The sequence below is a fragment of the Cydia amplana genome, chromosome 18 (genome assembly GCF_948474715.1).
Source record: "Cydia amplana chromosome 18, ilCydAmpl1.1, whole genome shotgun sequence".
NCBI classification, from domain to species: Eukaryota; Metazoa; Arthropoda; class Insecta; order Lepidoptera; family Tortricidae; genus Cydia; species Cydia amplana.
Window position 1 is genome coordinate 10,964,767 of NC_086086.1, and position 25,141 is coordinate 10,989,907.

At 37.0% G+C, this 25,141-nt stretch overlaps 1 protein-coding gene across 2 annotated transcripts in view; it reads left to right on the plus strand.

Moving 5' to 3' along the window:
* The window catches only part of LOC134656449 (protein groucho-like), an 80,903-nt gene that overhangs the window by 23,179 nt on the left and 32,583 nt on the right, over positions 1-25,141 (plus strand). For both annotated transcript variants that reach the window (XM_063511982.1, XM_063511981.1), the window contains exon 5: positions 21,881-22,018. In XM_063511982.1, coding sequence (XP_063368052.1) covers positions 21,881-22,018 — 138 coding nt within the window. The remainder of the gene's footprint in view (positions 1-21,880; positions 22,019-25,141) is intronic.

The following is a 25,141-nucleotide window of genomic DNA, read 5'->3' on the forward strand; positions in this document are numbered from 1 at the left end:
AGATAGTAAGCTAAATTTTGACTACCCTAACAGGGTGTCATGGATTGACCAACTTAACTGTAACATCTTATTATGTAATTTATGTTCATGACTATGCAATAAATAAAATATGAAATAACTTAAGCACGTCAATATTATGTTCATGTTTTGAACAGCCAAAATTGTACATTCGGATACGAAAGGTTAATAAGAATACTGCATCACATCTACAAATATACGGTAAAAATATATAAAGAGTCTTCACAAATTGGTTTATGTACTCGTATGTTGGACAACGTGTAGAGATCACACACTTTAATTCATTAACAAACATACTGATCTCACGTTGTCACCCGAACCAAAAATTCGTTGTAATTTATTTATATCAATACACGACCTGCTTATTAACAAACTGATAAGAACTTATGAAGTTTGCCCTCAATTTCGTTTTTAATTGCCTCCAAAATAATCTTTAATAATAAAATAAAGCTAAATATAAGGTGTTATCAACAACATAAAGAACGCGATAACTAGGAATGTTTGCAAGGGTTATCCAACATTGAACTGTTAATCAATGTTTGTGTATATTTTAACAAGCTTTAATAGTAATACTCAACCTATAAATAGAAATGACACTATATTTTTTTAAGTACATATTAATATTTATATTGAATTATTTTTAAAGCCTAAGATTTATAATTATTCTCAGCCAAAATATGTACCTAGAGGAAAAGTCCCCAAAATTAAACATTTTAAACTTAAGAATTAATTTTTATGTCTACTCACGCGTCTTGCTGTTTCTTATGGCAAAGAAAATAAGGTATAACATAACCGAATTCTATTTATATAAAAAATATGTAACAGCTATAGTAGGTACATATTAACCGATAAGTTTCCGATCAAAGTTCACGCTGAACTTTGGAACACTTAAGAAGTTAATCAGCTTTGTATAACACTTTGCTAGCTACTTGCTAGTATAATAGTATAGTATTATACGCGATACTTTATGCTATTCATGCATTCTCAGCATTCTAAAGTAAACTTTTTATTACTTAATGTTAGAGTATAAATTAGTAGAACACTCGCATAATCCTTTATGAAAGACTCAACATTCTGCTGTTTATAACTATGTATTTACTAACACAGTTACAAGGCGTTCGCGTGTGGCGCCACATGTCCCTACAAACAAACAGCTGAAATAAAACCATTTACCGGCCAAACCAGAACTTCAGCTTTCCTTTTTACTCACACACTACTGTGGCAAGTTAGAAAAGGACAGTCTGTATCCTGAATGGGCTGGAACGGAACGTGCCCACTAATGACTAATTCATGGAGCAAATGAATCGCTCGGCAACTATGTCGGAATTTAACGTACTTATGCTCCGCTCACGGACATAATTGTAATTATAGCACCGTTGTTTTGACCGAGAAATTGAATTTCACCTGAAACTAGACCTTGTGATAGAATTTGATATACTTGTTACGACTACTAGTAGTGTGTAACGATTAAAACTATTAACAATTTAAATGTGTACTTATCTATTTATACGACTAAGCACCGAATTATTATGAATATATAAACATGAAGAAGTATTTTGATGCCACGTTTGTGAATTTATTCGTACAAACATTAATGACCGATTACTCAAAAATTAAACGAACTTTTACAATTATTTCGTCACATTACTCATGTAAAAAATCAGCCACACAAAGTTTAAATGAGTGAAAATACGCTTAGTTTAAATTAAACATTATAGGTACCTAAAGAAGTCTAATATTAGAACAGGGGGCCGACCGCGGCGGCGGCGCGCGGCGGTCGGCCGCGGCGTGCGGTCGCGGTCGCCCGACCTCCTAGCGGCGAATAAATAAGCCCAGCTTTGAACCTGAATTTATTTAATTGTTGTAATTAAAACATTTACGCGCTGCTACTGGGTGATTTAACATTATTTGATGAATAGCGAATAGGAAGACTTTTGTATAATCTCTGTTAATAAATCTAGGTGTGACACGATATTTTGGCGGGGCATGTCTCTACTTTTTACCTGATATTTAAGGTTTTTTTTATAAATTTCACAATAAAATTGTTTACTTTTGCATTTTAGAATACGATGGTTAATTAGGAATATATAAATACTTTATCTAAATAGGTAACAATTGTCTCGCGTGTTAAAGAGCTTTACATGCAACGATATACATATATGTAAAATCAGGGTACACTACATAATTCCGAAATATTTAATGCCGAATTTTAGAATATCGAACTTTATTATTCCGATTTTTAAATGCTCGATCCATCAAAATTCCGACTGTCGTAATAACGAAGGATGAAAATCACGAAGGTATATATTTCCGAATAGCAAAAAAGCCGATTTTTTAAAATTCCGAACCACATAATTCCGAATATAAAAATTCCGATAGTGATAAACACCGAATTTAACATTTTCGATTTTTGAAATCACGAATTTCGAATTGTCATTATTCCGAAATTTTGAATTCCGATTTGACCTGATTCCTATTTTAACTATCCCCATTTTTAAAATTCCGAATTTATCGAGTCGTGTTCCGCATCTGCTCCGGCGCTGCGGGCAAAGCAGCCCCTTCGCCCTTGCGTATCAAAGCGCAGGCACAAATGCTCTGCGCTTTGCTACGGCGGGCGAGGGCTGCTTCCCCTCCGCGCCTCCGGCTTTTTACATACACTCTAGGGGTAGGACAGACAAGACCACGTGGATAGTGGGGTGCTCCGATTCGGATTTTCGTTAGTTATACATATAGACTTTTAAGTCTAAGTGCGTTTAAATCTTATTTTGAAAATCACGAATTTCATTATTCCGAGTTTACAAAAGATCGAATTTCTGAATACCGAATTACTTTTTTCCGATCGGTCAATGATTTTTTTCGGAATAGACGAATTCGGAAAAAATATTTTCGGATTTTTTTAAAATCGGAACTTTAAGCTTTCGTGCATATGACAATCGGATTTTAAGTTTTCGGTAATAGCATAGTCGTGATTTTCTTCTTTCGTGGTTTTCAAAGTCGTAATTTCGATATTTCGGACATATAAAAAATCGGGATTATGAAAATCGAGGTTATGAAAGTCGGAAAAACATATTTCGGAATATTTGGGTGTTCCCGTAAAATCATTCATTACATATAGGGGACCACTTTTTTTTTTCAAAATACACGAACACTTAGGTAATCTCATGATCTTCCAGTGTACTTTTACTTAAGTCTGGAACGGACTACAACGTGTATAAAAGTATCAATATTTTCTCTAGCATTCATCCGCATTCGTTATCTGTAGCGCAGCATTCCGCACACAGGTACAGTCGGCAACGAGTGAGCAAACAGCGCAGCGTAAACGGGCTTCGTAAACAATCCTCCGCAACGCAAGGGCGTTGCTTCGTCCAAACTTGTGCACGTTATATTCCGTATTTCATTTCATACCTTTAACAAAAATAAATTGGTATTAGAAATGGTGATACACACCGAATTCTCGGCTGGTCTGAACTTTAGCAAATGTTGGAACCCTGGTCTTACAAATAGACCACATAAGCATCATGTACTAGATGAAACAAAAGGGAATAATCCACCGAAGATCCGGCTTCTCAACCCAGAGATAAAGATAACAAACAATGGGGCAATCGGTCTCTGTAAACAGGCTGTCCAAGATACAGCATCGCGGCAGTCCTTGCTGCGTCATATAAAACAACAAGACGTCTAAGAAAATCTATAAAGATATTTGCTGCTCTTGCAATGTTGTCGGACATTGCGATCGTATTTTTATAAGATTGCTGGTACAATTGAGTTTTGTAAAAGTACAACATTTATGAAAAATCATATGATTGTAAAGAAAATCCTGCAATGCTTCAGCTAGTTGGAAGCCTCAAGTTTCGTAATTTATAAACTAGAAATACGAGTATGTCAGATGATGGCCGAATTGGGCCCCTCCGCCAGTACAGACGAGCTAGCAAACAGGACAGAGTAAACGGTCTCCGTAAACAAGCCGGCGTAGGTGCAGCACTTGGGTACATATTTAACTGCACGGGCATGGTTCCCTCCCTACGAGTAGCTCCCTGTCCGCAATACTGAGAGTAAGATTTGCGAGTCTTAACAGTCACATTTAATCTTTTAAATATAAAATTGAGTAAGATCTTATTAACTCATGTCAGTACGGATATGATGGTCGTTCTTGTCTACGTGACAGCGTGATAAAACGGTGTCCGTCACTTTCTTTCCCACGGTGTTAAACAGTGACAGTTATTTTATCACGTGGATAAAGATGGATAAAGCTATCCATAATAGGCTGGGGTGTTCATTAAAATAGGAAAATTACACATAGTTTTAAACTCAAAAATCAAGAACTTTCGATATGTAAAGGAAATGAAACCCAAAGGAAAGAAAAGAAGGAAAATATATCAAAGTTTAACTAGACTAGAGTGTATTGTATTTAAATAATCCATTTCCATACCTATGTATTTGGTCTCGGGAGTTTTTTCCATCAAAGTATATATTAATTAATTACGCTGGTTTTTAAAGCTACGTACCTATAACCTTATCGTAGTAATAATAACTAATATTTCCAAACGTCCTTTATCATCATAGTAAATCCAATGCCTTTCCGAGCAAATAACAAGCCGATATCAGTTTAGCCATCGTTCATAGCCTTAATCCGATAGCACAGAATATAGTCCAAAATACAGTGCCTGAGGATTTAGCATAATCAGGTAATCAATATCATGCAGGACACGATAAACGATATCTGTTCTTGAAGTCGGACGGTCTACAAATATAGAATCGTGGGTTGGCTAAGTGTTGAAGATATAGATAAAAGCTGTGCTGAGAATGTTCTCATAACTGTTACCTAATAAAAAATAATGAAAACCTCTTCATATATCATTTGAAACTTTCTTAATTGATGATAACATTCATTAACATATTTATAATGTAGTATCGAATAGTTACACTCATTATGTTGCGGTAGCATCCGCGCCCATAAAATAAATAATTTGTAGCCCCCGAGTCCACGTGGACTGCAGCAAGATAAACGCTGTAGCGATTTAATATACCTGTTTTGATATAAAATTATCTCGGTATTGATGTTATTATCCAAAATAAGCGGTTGATATCTGGCGTTTTATAGCTAACTACGGTTCGCCAAGCCGTCGCTGTGAACTAAAAATATAATCGATACTCGTCCGCGCGGCACTAATTCGATACTCGCTCGTGAGCGTTCGATTTTAATAGCATTTTTTGGAACTATATTCGCTTCCATTCGCTTGATATTTCGCAGTTTTATTTTTTATAGTTACCTGCCTAAAACAAATATTTTGAAATCGTTGTTTCGTTCGTTTGTAGGTGTACAATGAAATACCGATTTAAAATATTGCATATTTAGTGTCGATTTGTCAGTCAGATTATCAACGACTTTCAATCTTGCATAATCATCGATGAACTCGTAATCGGGGTGGAGCTTGCTATGTATTTCGATTTGTTTATTTGCTCGTGGTTAATTGCTGCTATTATGTTATAGAATGGTGGGTATTAGTTGCCGCACGCTATTGTGTTCTTGTTCGTACACAAATACACGTGTTAAGCGATCGGAGCCCGCGGCGCCGGAAACGCGAGTCATTACGAGCGGCTCGTTAATGTCGGCAAAAACCATGTACCACGCCTGATTGCTTACTACCGCAGCTTGTGAAACTATCTAGTGTTAAACTCTTCAATTGGTCAATTCAGCATATCGAGGAATTCGCACGTATACACTACATTAAAAAGTTAAAAACGCTTTATTTGCTAATCGTTTGCGCCATAAAATTAATTCCATTTGCTTATGCAAAGTCACCATCGCTTCTTAAACAAACATCAGACCGCTTCAGAAATTCCAGTAATCAACTTCGGTATACGCGCACTTGTAAAAAGTGCCGAGTCAAAAAGGCTTTACGCTTTAGCGAAAAGCAAGATACACAATGGGCAATAAACGTTTGGCAGGACCTAAACAAACAGGTGTAGCTAGGAAGCTGGCTCTTTGTTTGGCGAGAAACATTCGAGTCAACACGAGGGTACATGCATCTCGGACGCGGACTATTGTAGGTAACCACATGCCGTAGCAGCCATGTTTGCGTCGCTCGGCGCACGCAACATCAAGCTAGGTAATAAAATGACAATCGCATAAACCGATCCACGGAATCGATGCCACTGGCGTGTCGAGCGACCGTTTTCGTTGCTTTCAATCCTTGAATAAATACTTAATGATTTGTCATCAGTCGTAGAACAACTCGAGTTGTCGTGTTAGAACCCAATTAAAAGTGTTACGGTTGAATGTTGAATGTTCGAAAACTTGCAATCGTTGATAAAGAAACCTGCTTGCTGGGGCCTTATTCGACATGCCACTTTTGACGTCGCATGTTGAAGTTCATTTGAATCTGAACAATCATGGGTTGTCGAATAGGTAAAGTGTGTCACCTGTCAGTGAATCTCATGTAAACAAATCATTTCATCGCTAGACTTGGTTGTCTATTGGTATGGCCGCCATGTTTGGATTTATGACATTTAAAAGGGGATTCTATGGCATAGAGTAAACTGCATTTCTATTTTCTATAGTTTTTTGATTCCCCTACTCGACGCAAGATGGAGTTAACAGTCAAATTTCGATCTTGGCGTTATAAAAATAAACCGCAAGAACATGACATGCAGTTGCGTTGGTGTAGATCTATCATGAAAACGAATATATGACAATTGTCCAGAATTAAAAAAAACTTGACAATAAACATACAGCAATACATATACCACTAAATGTCAAAAAGAAAACAGATTTAGTATAATTACTAGGTAACAAATTATATATAAAGTTTAAATTTTAAACCAATCGTCGTGGGTCCTAACCCCGGCTCTTAGCAATGAACTTCTTGTAACTTGTGTGAAAAATATCATTTGATATTACACCAATTACTTTATGGTGAAGTAAAATATCATGAGTCATGAGGAAGACGGAGTAGCCAGTAGCCACAATAAGCTATATTTTTGTCCTCTGGGTTAGATGGCAGTGAAATAGGGAGAGATAGTGAAGAATGCGGCAAAATAAGCATTTATTGTGTTGTTAGTAGTTAGTAGCCTAGTTTTTTTTCTAAAAATGAAAATTGACGCAACAGCAAGCTCATAGCCCCCTATGAGCCAGTCTGTTAGGTGCAGGCTTAAGGGCTAATCCCGGGGGAAGCGGAGCGTCAGCGACTAGCTGGTGCATCTGCTTATTAACCTCTTCTCACTTTTACCTCAGGTCCTTTGATTAATAAATTAAGGTAAAATTCGTAAGAACTAGTGCCTGTGTCATATTCTAAATTGGACGCTATGCCTAATTAGTTGTTATAAATTAAATACAATAATTATTTATTTAATTAAATTTATAACAACGCAACGTGGGGTTATTCATGATGAATTTTAATGGCTTATATAAGACAGCGGTCGTATATTGCCTCAGAAATTTGGATTTTGTCAGTTTGAATGAACAGCAAACTGGAGACATTGAGATTAATTTTAAACTTATTATTTTAGGTGTTCGTAAGAAATAAGGTATTGACAGACATTGACGGAAAATCGCGAAAACCCGGCCAGGTGCGTCGGACCACGCAAAACGGAGGAGGATTCCATACTTACTTCTTCTACCATGTATCCATATGCCAAAATAGCAACAAAAAAGCCGAACAAAAATACCGTTTCTTCGCAGCGCTAGATTTCAGTCCTTTTTTTTTAGAAAAGTAATATATTTAGGTACATAATATATATATATATATATATATATATATATATATATATATACAGTATATATATATATATATATATGTAAGTAATTTTGTTATGTGAAACTTATATGTTGTGTTACGAGACTTACGAGTAGGTAACTTTAAACTTTAACAGCCTAACAGATCCCAATAAGGCCTAGTTTACCCTCTGGGTTGGAAGGTCAGATGGCAGTTGCTTTCGGAAAAACTAGTGCCTACGCCAATCCTTGGGATTAATTGTCAAGCGAACAATAGGTTCTCATGATCCGTGGCAAAATCGAGATAACGCGAGGAAGAATAACTTTGTCACAAGAATATTTGGCCAAATATAAATCCTTACTCTCGTGTATTTGACCTACCTACTCGTATTGAGTCGTATTTTGCCACCTAGTAGCCTCGAATTGGTTGTTATATGTGGCTTTCCATAAATTAAGGGTCCTTATGCTTCAATAAGGACGTTTTCATGGGGTCCCGTTGTTTCCCATAAAGTTTTAAGTCATAATGTATTGTTTGTCATATTATCATTACTCATAAAACTGAAACCGTTAACATTTCAAGATTTTAGTTAGGTTATCCTATAGATAGGTTAGGTTAGGTTAGATTTGTTTTATGGCAATCCTGAAAAGTGACGCGTTTCTGAACCAAATGAATTATGACTAACGAAAATTCGAGCAAACAATACATTATGGTTTAAAACTATTTGGGAAACAATAGAGACCCATTACCTATATGCCTATACGTAAAAACTAGCCAAGACAAATCCTTTATAATTTCAGGATTTTCTACACAGCACAGAACTTGGCACCCATATAGATCTCAATTCTTTTGTCGGCGAGTTAACAACGACACATATTCTCAATATTGAACTTGGCTCTCATTTCACATTTATGTTTTTGTTGGGATATCATTACTTTTTGTACAGAAATTACTATAGTATTCATCATGAAAGCAGTTTGCCTAAGCTGAAAAGGAGACCCTCGCTAACGCGCGGTTAATTGTCAAAAAGTTTCAGTTTCACATTTTTTCTTTTGTATACGCCTTATACTTTCATTCCAAATATCAAGTTTCTAAGTAATCTAGAAGTGAGTTAGGTTTTTGGTCTATAAGTATTTTTTTTTTCCATCGATATATCAATAATTTCCAGTTTTCAGATTTTTCCCTCTATATTCACCTAATAGTCTACCTTGATGCCAAATATCAAGTTTCTAAGTCATCTAGAAGTGGGTTAGGTTTTTGGTCTATAAGTATTAATTTTTTTTTTCCATCGAAATATCAATCATTTCCAATTTTCAAATTTTTCCTTCTATATACACCTAATAGTCTACCTTGATGCCAAATTTTAAGTTTCTAGGTCACCTGGAAGTGGGTTAGGTTTTTGATCTATATGTCAGTCAGTCACAAAAATGCCGGTTTTTAAAGGTTAATTTATCAATAACTGTTTGAGCTATGTTTATGAAATAGTGTATTTTGAACAAGCTAAGGGACTTGAATACATGTGCCAAATTTCATGTGTGTAGGTTAAGTAGGTTTCAAGTTGTGAAGGGGTCAAAAGTAGCTCGAAATGGTTCGTGTAATATTACACACGGTTGCTACGTCGCCAGTTCCTTTTTCTTTGAACTTGGCTGGACACGCTACCGCGTGTCTAGATTTGACCCACTTCTCGGGTGTTCAATGAAGCTGAAAATTTACATAAGTACATAATATGTAATATGGGTGACAATACAATATTTTTATGGTTACCATCGAGCTGATCTGATGGTGATGATACAGACAGTGGTCTTTTAAGTCTTTTTAACTTTGTGATAAAATAACGCAACTTAATTATATTTGAAAATATTTAAAGAAAAATACAGTCAGAAATTAGAAATTTTGTTATCTAACCTCTCTATTACTCTTGCATATTCGAGCGATAAAGAGGCAAATAGCTGAGTTTCGATTTTCGCACTTCCCGATAGGCCCCTTTGTAAACAAACCGCCTTGATGTGTCTATGTCAAATTATTAATTGTCTGTGAAAACTTGTTAAAAAAAAGTTTAAAACAAAGGCGTAGGCAAAGAGTAGTATAATATGTATATAGCTGGTCAACCAAATCTTGTCAGTAAAAAAAGGCACGAAATTCAAATCTTCCATGGGACGATATCCCTTCGCGCCTACAGTTTTCAAAATTGCCGCCTTTTTCTACTGTCAAGATCTGGTTGACCAAGTATACCTATATAGCGCTGGCGGTACACCGAGAAATTCAGTAAAATGCTGCAAATGATGTTAAAGGTATGAAAATCGGTACGATTGATCTGTAGAACATTTGAGACAATTTGACCCGAAGCACCAACACATAAAAAAAAAACGAGAGGAGTTATGACGTCATCTTTTTTTGTAAGGAATAAAAAAATATTGTTTAAAAACTTATCGTGTTTGGTATTAAACGAAAGGGCTTTCTGAGCCGATTCCAAACATATATCACATCATTACATTTCAGTATTTTTTTTTAATTATAATATAAATAATTTTCAAAACATACCAATTAAGTTTGGGTTTCTCCAGATACAATACGGTAAATTATTTTTTGTAAAATATACCTCTAATCTTATACCTACTATCCTCATATCTAACCCTAATAAAGCAATTTTGAAATTATATACATTTAGGTTTTTTTTATTTTTCAATTTTACATAGTGTGATCTATGAATCTCTCAATTAAATATTTAAAAAGAAAGCATAAAATTAATATATAACGGTTTTTTTCAGAAAGTCGCTTATATCTCGGAATCTATAAGTCGTAGTAAAAATTGTCTATGTAATAATTAAGAAAGAATTAACCGAAAAAACTCAACTTTAACGTCCCCCCTTTCCCGAGTTCTCCACCCCCCACTCATCAGAACTTTTTCTTACTTAAAGCTTAGATATTACCAAAGGAACATGTAATAGTATTTTATGCAACTGTTGTTTAAGAGAGGTCAAAAAAGGCGAGTGGCGTGAGTAACAATAACAACAAACAACAACCGAAAATTGTTAATAAAGACGCCACTAGTATTTTTTGACTCGGTTAAACAACGTTGCATACAATACTTTTTCTACGACCAAGCACTTACTTTGAAATGCAATGAAATAATAATAAAAATGGATGATGATGATTGTTTCATGTCCTAATGTGATAGGTTGTTCAGTGCGTGGGTTTCTTAAGGGGAACGAAAATTTGATTATTTTTGTGCTACGACGCACGGTTTAGGAGATACAGCCCTATAAAGATGAAAATAATCGTACCATTAACCAAAACATGTCTATGGTTTACTCATCTGTCAGAAATGACAATTAAAATTAGGTTGGAAACAATGTATTCCATACAATATTTTGTAAGTGGTGATTACACGAAGTATCGTAAAAGTGCCAAAAAGATACTGCGTGTATGCACAAATATTTTTTTGGGGAATAGACTAAAGACTTGTGTTGATAACTATAAGTTAGGGGTTTAAAGGTGTGTGCACGACCCTTTAAATGACAAATAAAAGTACGGGAGTAGAAAAAGCAAGTTTCAATACTCTTATTTTACCCGAATGACATTATTACTCGTATTGAGTAATTCGGCAGGGCTATTATTACACTTTGTAAAATTGAAAAATTAAAAAAAAAAAACCTAAATGTAAATAATTTCAAAATTGCTTTATTAGGGTTAGATATGAGGATATTAGGGATAATTTGAGGTATATTTTACAAAAAAAAAAATATGGTATTGTATCTGGAGAAGCCCAAACTTGGTATGTTTTGAAAACTATTTTTATTATAATTTAAACAAAATGACTGAAATGTAACTATGTGATATATTTTTAGCATTGGCTCAGAAAGCCCTTTCGTTTAATACCATACACGATAGGTTTCTAAACATTTTTTTTTATTTCATACAAAAAAACATGACGTCATAACTCCTCTCGTTTTTTTTTATTTGTTGGCGCTTCGGGTCAAATTGTTTCAAATGTCCTAAAGATCAATCGTACCGATTTTCAGACCTTTAACACCATTTGCAGCATTATACTGATTTTCGCGGTGTACCGCCAGCGCTAGAAGTGGGCAGCAAAGAGTAGTATAATATATAGGACAGTCGGCAGTCAACGTTTGTTCCTAATAAATATAACATTGATGAATCAAGGCGGTTTGTTTAAAGAGGGCCTGCCGCGAAACCAATTTCGTTATCTGCCACCATTAAATTTCGCTCGTATATGTAAGAGTGATAGAGAGGCAGATAACGAAATTTCCCCCACCCCCCTTTGGATGGTTCTTGTTTGAGTTATAATGTCACTGTATTGAGGACTCAACCTTTCCATTTTTAAAGTGTTTTTATATCGACATGATACTGGCTACTGTAGTAAATGCCAAAAAAGAAAAAAAAAACGCTGTCATAGTAACGAAAATAATAAACACGTCAATCGAAATAAACAACGTAATATCCAAGAAAAATTTGCAAAATAGTATATGATAAATATGTAAAACATCATTAATTATCGAATTAAGATAACATACAACTTTGTGTAAAAAAAATTGAGGCAATTATACAGCCCGATTATACGGGTTACATTTTGAAAAAGATGATTATCTTGGAAAGAAGAGTAAATATACATAGGTGAACATAATGGTGAACAAAGGTATAGTAAAATAGGTAGGGACATAATTCAGGGTTTGCTTGTCTGGTCCACGCATGCTGTACCTATCACGACCACGGCACGGCCGTCTCCTGCTAACTTTTCGCTATAATAGTAAAATCATAGGTCTAATACCTATGATTTTAATATTATAGCGAACAATATTTCATGTTCATGATCTCGAATTTAAGACTTTAGCTTAGATTTATGGCGTACGGCCTAGCGCGCGTTGCTTCTATGAGGAGCTGTCAAAGCGCTTTATATCTGTATGCTTTTGATGATGCGGATCAGCATTCTTATCCAGCGGGGCAAGCGGCCAGCCTGCAGAAGGGCACCCTACCGCACTTGGTAGGTCACTACACTCACTACCAGGATTTAGGGCTAATAATTTATTTATAAGTTTTTAATACCTTTAAACGAGCAATTCTTGTATATTTATTTATTTATTTATATGTATATATATATTTCGGGGATCTCGGGAACGGCTCTAAACGGATTTAGATGAAATTTGCTATATGGAGGTTTACGGGGGCGCAAAATCGATCTAGCTAGGTTTTATCTCTGGGAAAACGCGCATTTTTGGGTTATTATATGTTTCCAGAGCAAAACTCGGTCTCCCAGACATTAAGTTTTGAATTTAAGTGTTTTTATCATGTTTCATGTTTAAACTTACAGATGTGAATCACCAGCAGAGTTTTTGGAGAGGTGTGGTTTTCTTATTTCCTGTTACCAACCTGAAACACCATACCTCCCTAAATATCAGAAAATAATAAAGTGAAGAAAATTAAATAAAGTTGAATGCTTAAAAACTTTAATGTTTTATTAAAATTAAACGAAAAAAAATGTGTAAACTGAAATAGATCAATTTTTTTTATTTGTAGTTGAATAACATATATGTATTTAATCTCCTTTAATTAAAAATCATCTCTGAGTAGATATATATTAAACAATAGGTACTTTTAGGTCTTGGTAGTAATGTTAGGTCTTATGACCTACTGTATTTGACTATATTACTTACCAAGACCGGAGCCTGACCTGTCAGTCACCAACTATTTTGATGCTCTTTGTAGATAGCATCAAAATAGTTGGTGACTGACAAAGTTACCAAGTTACTAAGGTAGTAGGTACCTATATAGTAGGTAGCAGTAGCGCAATATTTAGTCAAAATATTTTGACCAATTTAGATTATTTTTATGCCAAAAAAGTAATACAAGCTATTCATGTTCCACTTAGTAATAAAATACGGACTTTTCTGAATATGTGGTTTACGAAATGTGTTAAGGTACAACTTGTGGTTTATTAACGTGGTTTAGAAATAGGCAGCTTGAGTTGAGAGAGGTGATGAGTAAATTGTTTCATTTTTTTACAATTTTGCGCGTTTATAGGAGAATGTGTGGAGCAAGCATTATTTGACGTGTAGGTGTGGGTTCAACAAAAAGATCGCTTGTCAATAAGGCATTCTTGCTGTTAAAATTCAATTATTAATAGCCTTTATCGACCATCAGCAATGTAGTCCCTTTTTGATTGATGGAAATTGTCACGTAAGTTCCACTACTCGCCGCCGCATCGCCTACAGCGCATTCGTTAGTCTATCGCTCACAAGATGTCATTAATCATGTAAACTTACGTACTGAAAAAAAAAAAGTTTTACTCTTTGCTATAAATTACCCTTTCGCACGTCAAAAACTCCAAGATGGAGCCGAAGGTCATAGAGAAACAAGTCTACATTTGGAATCATTACTTGTCAAAATTTGACATTAGCAATCCACAGTTAGGTGACAACCAAACCAAACCATTATAAACCTTAAAGTAATAATAAATCAAAGTTGTTTTTTGTTAAATTATTGTTTGTACCAAATGAACTTCAGCACTTGATGAACTTCAAATGAACTTCAACAGTTGAATTTCAAATGACGCGAAATTTGACAGTTGCACATGTCGAATAGGGGCCCTGTTTTATCGCCATTTTATTGGGCTCAGTGAAGTAAGTTACGTATTACAGACTCTTTAAGTGGCAATTTGCATGTAACTGCAGGAGAAATAATTATAAAATATATAACTGAAAGTGATGTTAATGATTGACAGCGGCACTTGGTCGCCACTCGGTGGATCGCAATTACATCGGATCTGATCACGGCGACAGCGTATAACGACGTGCCCGATCACTACCGCCTCTATTCCGCTTTTGAATAAACTTGTCCTACATAATTACACACTTTGCTTTAATGAATATCGACGGCGAGCGCAGGCGCGATCCGGTTCTCCAAGTATCGGGGCGTTCGAACACCAATTATTTTAAGTAATTTATAATGCTGTCCTCCAGTAGCACTTTACTAGTGATAAATTGACTACATGTGTTCCCCGCATGCTATTTGTCAAACTTCATTTTACCGTAAACTTCGAAAACCTTGTAAGCATAATAAGCAGAGTAGTTAAGGCCATTAAAATGTAAGGTGCAATTAGAAAGCTAACGACCCGCGAGGACAGTGGGCAGGAATATGTACTTTACATTATTGATGTGCGCCATCCAGCCACTAATGTACCGCGACAGGCTGTGTTTAAACAATTATTGCTGAGCGAATGCGATACGAATCGATGATAATGTTGGCCTCTGTCTGCTGCAATAATAGCCCATTTATCGACTCGACTGCCATTTCGTCGGAGGAATTATTTATTACCGCGCCATAAGAGCGACCGCGTCGTGGCTTTTAATACAATAGTGGCCTTTACGAGACTGCTTTGTTTAATGAAGTGTAGAAACTTCGCCACGAAGATAACGTGCATGAAATAATTTATGAAACGATGCCGCGAGGCGTAATGAAGGACGCGACCGCAGTTTGCTGGGAAGCGTCCGGTTTAATTTCGTAAAACAATCGCGGTAAAAGTTCATCGGGCGAAGTGGTCGGGACCGTAGAGTTGCGACCTCCCTCGTTTCTTGCCCTGCCACCGAGGCGTGGACATCGCGCTAACACAAAACAGACATAACAAATGTATGTACTAACGTTCAAGCACTCGCGTCCGCTTATTCCCGCACCATGTGTGAAGTCGACGTTCGTTCCGGGAGGGAAGACAATAAATTGCACCACGTGGCGCGGCCGCGCCTCCATTTGGGTCAGCCTCGCCGTATGCGTTGCACTCGGTTGCATTCGCAAGATAAGCGCGACTTCTTGAGAATTCGCATTACTATTTCAACCACTGTACGTGTTAAGCATTAAATTTAATGCTCACGCCGAGCACTATCAGTTTACTGTTAGTAAATGTGTTCTGCTGGTACAATAAAACTGCGGTAAACTTTTTTAATTTCCCAAGTGACTCCTGCTCTCGTGTTAAGAGCCGCCGTGCGCGACTCCGATTAATTTAGATATGGATGTTCAAATGGAGGGTAGTGCGGGGACAAATGGAGCGTCACCGCAGGCAAGATGCAGTGCCAGATTAAAAGCTCAACCGACTAAACCACGTGAAAATCGCGCAAAAAGAGGAGTCACGGGCGGCATTAGCGGATGAGTGTCGGAGCCATTAGTGCAGCCCTCCCCGCCCCCCGGCGCCCGCTCACCCTGAAACCCAACGTTCCTCTTTTATTTCTCGCCCGGGATGAACTCCTTAATGACAAACCGTACTATATCTTTTGTGGAGAGCTCGCAAAAGTACGTATTTTTGCGGCTCTTTTGTACCCGCTTTTATTCCGCCGCTCGTGGCTGCCGGTCTAGCTATAATTATGTACGTGCCAGTGCAAATGGTACGAGATTTTTCAACTTGTAAAGTCAATGAAATGTTTTAATCTGGAGGGTCTTTGTTCGTGTGTATTCGACGGCGTGGGCACGGGCTGATATGATGGGAATGCAATTGGATTATGTATTGGTTTCGGTCGAAACTGAACCTACGAAGCCGTGAAATGTGGTCTTTATCACATTATCTACGCATCATGGATGACCAGACTGGGGCCATTACGAGAGTAATAAATTTAACTTTGCATATTTATTAGGTTAGTTATAATAAATTTCACTTTAAATTTATTGATATTTAAATTTAAAGCAGTTTCCGTCTGGGATTAAAAACAAGTAATTAAAAAACTGTATGTAATCAACAATATTCCTCATTAACCGATCGCATGATAAATTGATATAATCTGTTTAATTTGCTTTCCAGAAACGCAATATAAAGCGAGATAAATAAATTAAATGAGTTCTCACGGTCTGAAAAGCTAGGTCTCATTAATGCGGACACGATGTTGCTCGGCGAGCCATCGGGAGGGAATGAAAATGTAATTTGCGGTAATTCGGGTTGTGTCGCCGCGCGCCGCGCACCGCGCCGGCCGAGAGTCGCGGTTACACCGCCAATACATATTATTTACACTATTTTAACACTTAATTCCTACATTGAAAATTATTTCAATGCATTGCATGCATGCAATTATTTGCATATTAATGCATTTATTGTATCGTCGTTACCTTTTTAGACTTGACTTATACATATTTGTCATTAAAGATCGGAGATGCATGCTCAGCAAATCTTTGGCTACATAATCAATTTACATATTTAGAGAGTAGTATTAGGTATTCTCTATGAAATGAAAATGTAAATTGTTTACCGCGATCGCCGCGTTTACACAGCCAACAAGCACTACATTTACACTATTAATTATTAATACTTTGAAATAATACGCGAGCTGATTAATGTTCGTTGTTCTTATTTTTTCACAAAATAATAAACATCTAAATCATTCAGTTAATAGGACACTTGAATACACTCGAATGGAATACTTACGTAACATCAGGAACTATGTACGTACATGTACATGTACAGATGCAAGGCGATGAAAGCTAGAAACTACAGATATTTGCAAACGAGTGTTGCGCTTTGTGTCGCTGTGCCATTTGCGGTGCCGGCAGCCGACGACGCAGAATTGTTCAGCTTGCTCCCCAACACGACATAAATACAAGCACTCCAGCCATACTTATACTACCTATTGTACAATTGGAATATACTTATACGATTTTTGACAAATAGGTGCATACATACATAACATAACAAACATGAAAAAAAAATCTGATCTGAAAGTCCTGCGAAAGTTATTTTTTTTTTATAATACATAGTGGCATAAGAAAAGAAAGTTGTTGGATAAACCTTTTTCATATTATCTCATAGGCAATTATGTACACATTTTCACAAGCCTTTTCTAAATTAACAATATAAAACTTATAAACTTTAAATAAATGTCATATACTAAGAAAAAGTGACCAAGGCCTCCAGTGCCCCAGGCTGGAATCGAACCAGCGTCCTCTGCTATCCAGCCGAAACAGCCTGATCCAGATCGATTCCAGCCTGGGGCACTGGAGGCCTTGGTCACTTTTTCTTAGTATATGACGTTTATTTAAAGTTTATAATTTATAGATAGATAGATAGATAATATTTATTTCTGATTGAAAATTTACATGTTACTTCCTTAAAAATAGCAGAAATTCACAAAAAGATCGTCAAGTGTATACAAACAAAATTTAAAGAATAATAAAAATAATAGTAAATTGTGAAATCAATAATGTCAAAAATAAAATAGAAATAAAATTAAAATGTCGTACAACTTAACTAAAATCTAAAACTATTTTGTATATAATACTAGTGCTTTCCTAGGTAATATAATGTCAAGTTCCATAAATAAAATGTCAAAAATGAATACAAAAAACCAAAATACCAAAAAACCATATAGTAGTGTGTCTACTTGAAATAAAAACAAATTAAAATATTTTCTGAAAATAATTTAATTTGTTCTAATACAATATAAAAATTGTCCGAAATTAAAAGTTACATCCAAACTAGTAGTGTTAATTTATTAATATCGACATATGAATACAAATACTCCAGCCATACTTGATCATACCTACTATACATTTATTATACCTATACGTTTTTGCTTTTGCGTTACACTACAAATAAGTTCAGAACATGAATAAAAATATTCTGTAAGATAATTGACATTGGTTGGATTTTGTAATTAGATAAGAAAATAAAGTTGTTGGTCAAATATTTTTTGGGTCTAAGTTAATTGTTTAATTATTTTACGTTCTGTATTCATTGAACCTCATCTCAAAGAAATCTCAAATCAACAACAAAGAACTTGTCTGAAATTTTAAAAAGTTAGGCCCAAGCTAGAAGTGTTAATTTAGGTAATATCGGCTGTTATTTATTATGATTTTAGTTGTTTTTTTTATTTAATATAGGTAAAGGTATCTATCATTTTCATAAGCTTGCCTTAACTCAGTTTACACGTATTCTAGTTATACGTATACTCATTTCAATAAAGCCTTATTTCTATAACTACGAATAGCTAGTACCTACCTTAACAAACTTCGTTCACATACGTACTTAACCATCGAAGTTCATAAAGAGAAGCAGTTCCGAGCAGTAACAAGGCAGGGTAGCGACAAACAGTCCGGCTATTTAGCGGAGCGGAATTGAAGTGCAATTTGCGGTGCGGCGACACCCGCCGAGCGCCGCCCTTGTGCAGCGCTGCTCTCGTGCGCTGCAGCGGAGCGTGCGGGTCCTTGCCGAATGGGGCTGTTATTCCGAACCTAGGCAACTCGACTAGGGCTGACTCGCATTGTTTTGAGACTTAGTGTCACAATCACGCGCTAGTTATAACTGTATTTGACAACAAAGTAACAGCGTTTGTCTTGACTAAAGATGGATCACCATCATCAGATGGTGGTTAGGTAGAGATGGTGGATGCCTATAGGTTCCCCAGGGAATGAAAATCATGCATGCAGGTTCAATCTTTCTAGGTCAAATATAATATAGGTGTGTTTTCATTGAGCTTCCAATATTCTGTATTCCAACATTTCCAACACGTATCTATAAAAATCAAGATAGTAGGTAAAATACGGTTTTCGCTCAAACCCGTCAACTATTCTAATTTCAGTAGAACAATCATTATGCGCTCAGAATGGGAATACAGAGTTGATCACTGATGATCACTAATCTTCACCTCGACGCGTCTTGCGACCATTCTAATGAAAAGCGTGATTTCTAATACCTACCTATAATTGTTGCATTCAAGATCAAGTATATGCTAGGGAAGATGTCACAGACTGCTAACGAACGTCTCTTTCGGAGAAAAACACCATGAATTTATGTTTTGATGTTAGCTAAGTAAAAGCTTCTATAGTCGTGGGCAGTAACACCTCTGAAAATTAATCTGAAAAGGGGTCACCTGTTACAAAACTAATCGAAATGAGTTAGTCAGCTAAACATATCATAATTTGCGAGAAATTACTACTAACTCTGCTACGTGATGGGAAGCACGAATATTTAATTTAGTCTGTCCAGGGTAAGCTTATCGATCCATAATCCGATTACACAATTATGTCGCTTATACTACGCCCCGCCGACCAATTATAATCTGCTGTGAAATCAATCGACACTCATAAATATCATTGTGGAAAATCGGACTGAATAAAATTTAATAATTAATAAAATCGGCCGACACCGACGTCGTGTTTACAGGGGTCATATTAAACGCATCATACTCCGCGGGCTCATTATGTTAATTCGTGCTCGATTCACAGCGGATCTGTGTATAAAATTACTGTGCATTTAAACGTAAAATACACGTACGCGGCCAATGAATATGGCGCGCCAGCGATTTATCATTTCATTCATCGCATATTGTTTATCGTGTTAATTGTAACTGTGCTACGGTGCAATTTATTTGGTCGTACATTTATTCATTTGCTTAGTTTTCTGATTTATGATGACGGCGAGATACCTATATATACCTACCTATACGCTGGAATAAAGCAAACCTACAATATACCATAAAGATCTGTATTGTGCGTGTGTATGTCTACCTACTAAGTAATCATAGTGCATGCATAATAATATGAGTTAAGTGGTATATTAGGTAGGCACCTTTGTAGCTGCTATTTACGCTAAATGGTTACGATCGGAGGTACTTAGGTACTACATACACGACGTAGGTACATATGTACCTACATAATATTATAGGTACTAACTTGCGCTACGTCGCTCACTTCTTTTTAATTTAACTTTACATTACATCGGTGTGCACATCCTTTTAATGTGTTTATTAAAAAATCGCATTTAAAATAAACTGAACCGATCAACTATTAATACGTATTTAACTAGGGGCCCACAAACAACTTATTTTATACAGGGTGCTTCCTGTAACAGGAGCAATAAATAAAACTGTAGCCTGTACTCCTCAAATTGACCAACATTTGTTCAGCAACTTTTGAAAATAACTCATGTTTTGATTTTTATTACACTTTAAAGTTTATTCTAAGACGCAATGTATTGCAAATTTTGTTATGTTTAAAGCGTGACAAGCAACGTCAAACACACTGATGTCAGCGTACATTGAAGGCAATATTTATTTTGTATGAAAAAGAGGAAGTCTAAAGGATTCATAATTTTTAAAAGTCGCTGAGCAAATGTTGGTCAGTTTGAGGAATACAGCCTTTAGTTTAATTTATTGCTCCTGTTACAGGAAGCACCCTGTATAAATAAGCAGTGCAATTAAATAGTTTCAGTATACGTATTGGAAATATTGGAATGTAGCAACCTCTGCGCGTCAATTAGTATGTAAAATACGTCCAGCTAGCGTTTAATTTAGCCGATGACAGCTTTTATTGAATGTAAATTGTCCATATTATACAAAGAAATAGATCACTGAATTTAAATTGCTCTCAATCAATCTGTGACCGTTTAAATGTCATGTTTTTATTCATGTTATCTGAGCTATTTTATGGTTCCGACTGCGTGATCGTCGTATCGTCGTGTTTCTTGGCGTGGAAACATTTCTGAATTAATGCTCGATAACGAGTGGTCATAACATCCAAAACATTTCAGAACATCCGACCAGCGAAATTGCTGATGTTACATTAGTTATTTCGATGCTATAACCTTCCGAAACATGCGATGTTTCACACTGCAACTCTGCAGAGTAATAAATATTTTTCACCTCAGCAGCTCGAACAAGGGTACTTTGCTGAGTGAGACAAAATGAGCAAAATCCGATTTTGCTCACTGTTTTTAAGTAGCAAAGTACCCTTGTTCGAGCTGCTGAGGTGGAAACTTAATTGTTGGTATATCTTAAGAAAACATGAGTGAATAGAGGTAAGATGATGAAGAAGGAATGCATTTTTCGGGTTCTCTAATATGTTCTCACTGCTGAGGTAAAAAGTTTTGTGAACTACACCAGATCAAAGTTATTTACATCTCGTGCGCTTTTGAGTCCCTTACTACGCTCAAGATTCTAAATTAGATTCACTCGCTACGCTCGTGAATCTAGTATAGAATCTTTCGCTTGCACGGGACTCAAAATAAGCACTCGAAGAAATATCAAACTTTGATCTCTTGTTGTACAAATAACTATTGAAGCGTATGTCAATCGCTTTCATTTCACAAGGTTGTCATTTCAAATCTCTTCAATCACACATTAGCTGGTATGAATAAGTAGCTAATCTAAACTTTGTTTTTTCAGACGGAAATAGCAAAAAGGCTGAATGCAATAATAGCACAAATCCTACCGTTCCTGTCACAAGAACACCAACAGCAGGTGGCCACGGCCGTCGAGCGGGCGAAACAGGTCACCATGACGGAACTCAATGCCATCATTGGGGTAAGTTACCCACAAATCACATGACTGACGACTGACTGACAACTATTATCTGGCATTTGAAACAGGTTAGTGGCTACTATTGCACAATCTTACGAAAATAATTAAGGAAGTATAACTAAGCAACTTACAATTGTCGCTGCAAAAAGGTAACGCGCAATCAAGCGTATAATCTATGCCTTCACTGAGTGCAGTCTAAACGTTACATTGCGCGTAACATCGTTAACAGAACAAATTCACGAGCGCAGCTTTTCATGCGAAACCGATTAAATCTACACGTGTCTTGTTTGCACAGCAGTATTAGGTTGTTGGTTGTAAATGCGAGCGTGGAATGTTTAGCGACTACTGCTCTACGTGGCATCTGTCCAAACAGTCCACTCTTTGCTTAGTTATGCGACTGATTGCATGACTAGCTGCCTCGCCCGTCTGGCGATGACAAACTGCGTTTTTACTTAAAATAATTACTCGTGATATCTTTAATGAAGCTCGTTTTTCGGTTCACAATAAAACTGTAAAAGACTTGTAAAACTTGAGCAGGTACGAAACTCGAGTGGATTCTATAAAAGCGCTTTCAACAGGTCGAAAGTTCGGCGCTCGTTAATTAAACGATCTTAGACGATCTGGCCGCGCGCCAGCCGCCTGATAAAATTACAACAAACTACAACGCCGACCAATTTATAAAGAAAATAATAATTTATTGTATTAATTTATAGTGATGACCCCGCTGGTAATTATTAGAGCCGCGTGTTTTACGGCATTACACATGTGAAGCGGCCATTTGTCACCCGCGTGGGCGCGCACTGTATCAGCCTAATGACTCCGCTGTTAGCATTTACATACGAGATGCTAACCACACCTTTCCAGGCGCGAATTAGAGCCCGTCCACAAATTGCTGCTCTAACTAATTTCACGATATTCTAATTGTACTTTTTAAGAGAAGCGTCGTGACTCGTGAACGCTTCATCGCGACGGTCTATTACACTCGAGTCTCCTCGCACTCGTGCCAAGTCGTTAGTGCGACCTATTCTCGCGATGTGTTAACGCTTGGCATGTGTTAATGTAAATAGATACCTATCTATTAGTTTTGAAGATGCGGCGACTGAAATAAATCACTTTAAAGATAATGAGGGCGAAAATAGTGGTGGAAGTCAGTTGACGCTGCGCTCTGTGGTTGGAACTTGGCGGTGTGCCAACTCGATCACACGGACCACATTGTTACCACCTCTGCCCGCGACTGATCTGTTCCCTATTTTTAAAGCCAAAACCTCACAATTCTATAATTAACTTGGCGCTATTTAATAGGGGGCAGCTTTTGTAACATAATTAGCCAAAGATTAGCATCTGCAGCTTCACGTGTTGTTGGCTATGTATCAAGATTCTAATGGATTGTTTGCGCATATTCGCACATTTCATTCCTGGAATTGTGAGCCAACTTTATGTCCCACATTACAATTCTTCAAGCAAAATATCGTAAACTCTATACCGTAAGCGTCTTGGGGTATTACCATCTCGGTCTTAAAGAACCTTTTATACCGCTTATATATACGGTGCGAAAACACATTGAATATGAAAGAATCTACCTGCCTAAAGATCCCCCTTAATATTTGCTAAAGGTTCAACGCCCCGGCGTGGATTTACCTATAGATTTACTGAACAGCTTTCGAGATACCGGCAAAACGCAATATCGTCTCCCCCTATAAAATACTCTAATTTAAATAAAAAAGCTCCGCCACCTTCCGTATGTCGGTCCTTTTTTTATTACGAACCTTTTTTATTTTCGGGTCAGCTAGGGATCAAAGGGGCTCTCCCCGGAGAGTGGCCTCCCCGGCCCGTCTGATTTGCGACGATTCTACCGCGCGCCGATTTGTGAAGAGGGAATACTCTTCAAATTGGGGACTCTGTTTGCCTGCCTATTAAAATCACTTACCGTCTTGCAGAGTGCTCCGTTTCCAAATTTAAACGTCTTGCTTTTGTTAAAGCTTTTGTTTACGATCCTCTTGTTTCACTTTAGGTGCTTTTATATTTGTTACCGTTGACTTTAATCGTATTTCATTAAAATGGTTTCAAGGTTTTTTTTACGACTTTTCCCGTAACAATTTATGAATACTTGTATAGTCGGAAGCAGTACTTATTCGTTTCAATCTATATCAAATAAACTGGCTTCTTATTGAGTCGAAAGAGGGTAAGGTAGAAAAATGCGTGTTACGTGAAGGGTAAATGCGTACGGTGACAATATCGGTAAGCGCGGCAGATAGACCCGCTGAGTAGAGTTCGGGGGGCTCGTTCCGTTGGCGTCGCCCCGTTATCGGCGGGCGCATCATTTCACGTTCTGATTTTATTCCGCACCGCCGGTTTGAGGGGTAGCTCCGACCTCGAGGTAATAGCTTCCAGACACTCGCACCCTCTCATGTTCACCTATACATGACACAAATGTTCGCATTGAAACAATATTCATGAAACCCCCGATCGATACGAAGACGTGCTCTGTCACACACAGATGCACGAATATCCCACATCGAGCCGCTTTATGACTATTAATCTAATCAGAATTTATGATGCATTTATTTGTAATAGAAAATCCATATCGATGATAGTAATTGTGCGGAATAAACAAGTGTATTATGTATCTCGTTTATGCAACATTATCTCGAGATATAGGTGCGCAAACACGAGTGCTCGCTGTGTAAATAGAGCGTATCTGTTTCCCCGTCGATGGCTCTATAAACAAGCGAGTCGCGAAAACATTTCTGTCTAGTTTACGTCGGCTCTCGCGCCCTCTGATAAAAATTACGACGAGAATAAATCGGGGTAGCGGCGGGGAGGTTGAGAGGGGAAACATGAATTTGTCATTTTTTCCGAGGCACGTTCGCGGCGGTGATAAATATTGCATGGGATCGTGTAGCTCCTCGGTATTTCTTGTGCGTCTGCCCCGCTCCGCTACCGCATTAACTTTTCCCCGTCGCTTAGGCGCTTGTTTTTCAACCAGTGAGTTAGGGCCGGGCCTGTCGTCGCTTCCAATGAAATTATGAAATCAGTTTTACGACTCATCTGGCTCACGAGTTTTTCTTTTACCTAAGGATTTATTCATTTCTTTTCGGCGTGTCGGATTTTTTTATGGTTGGGATA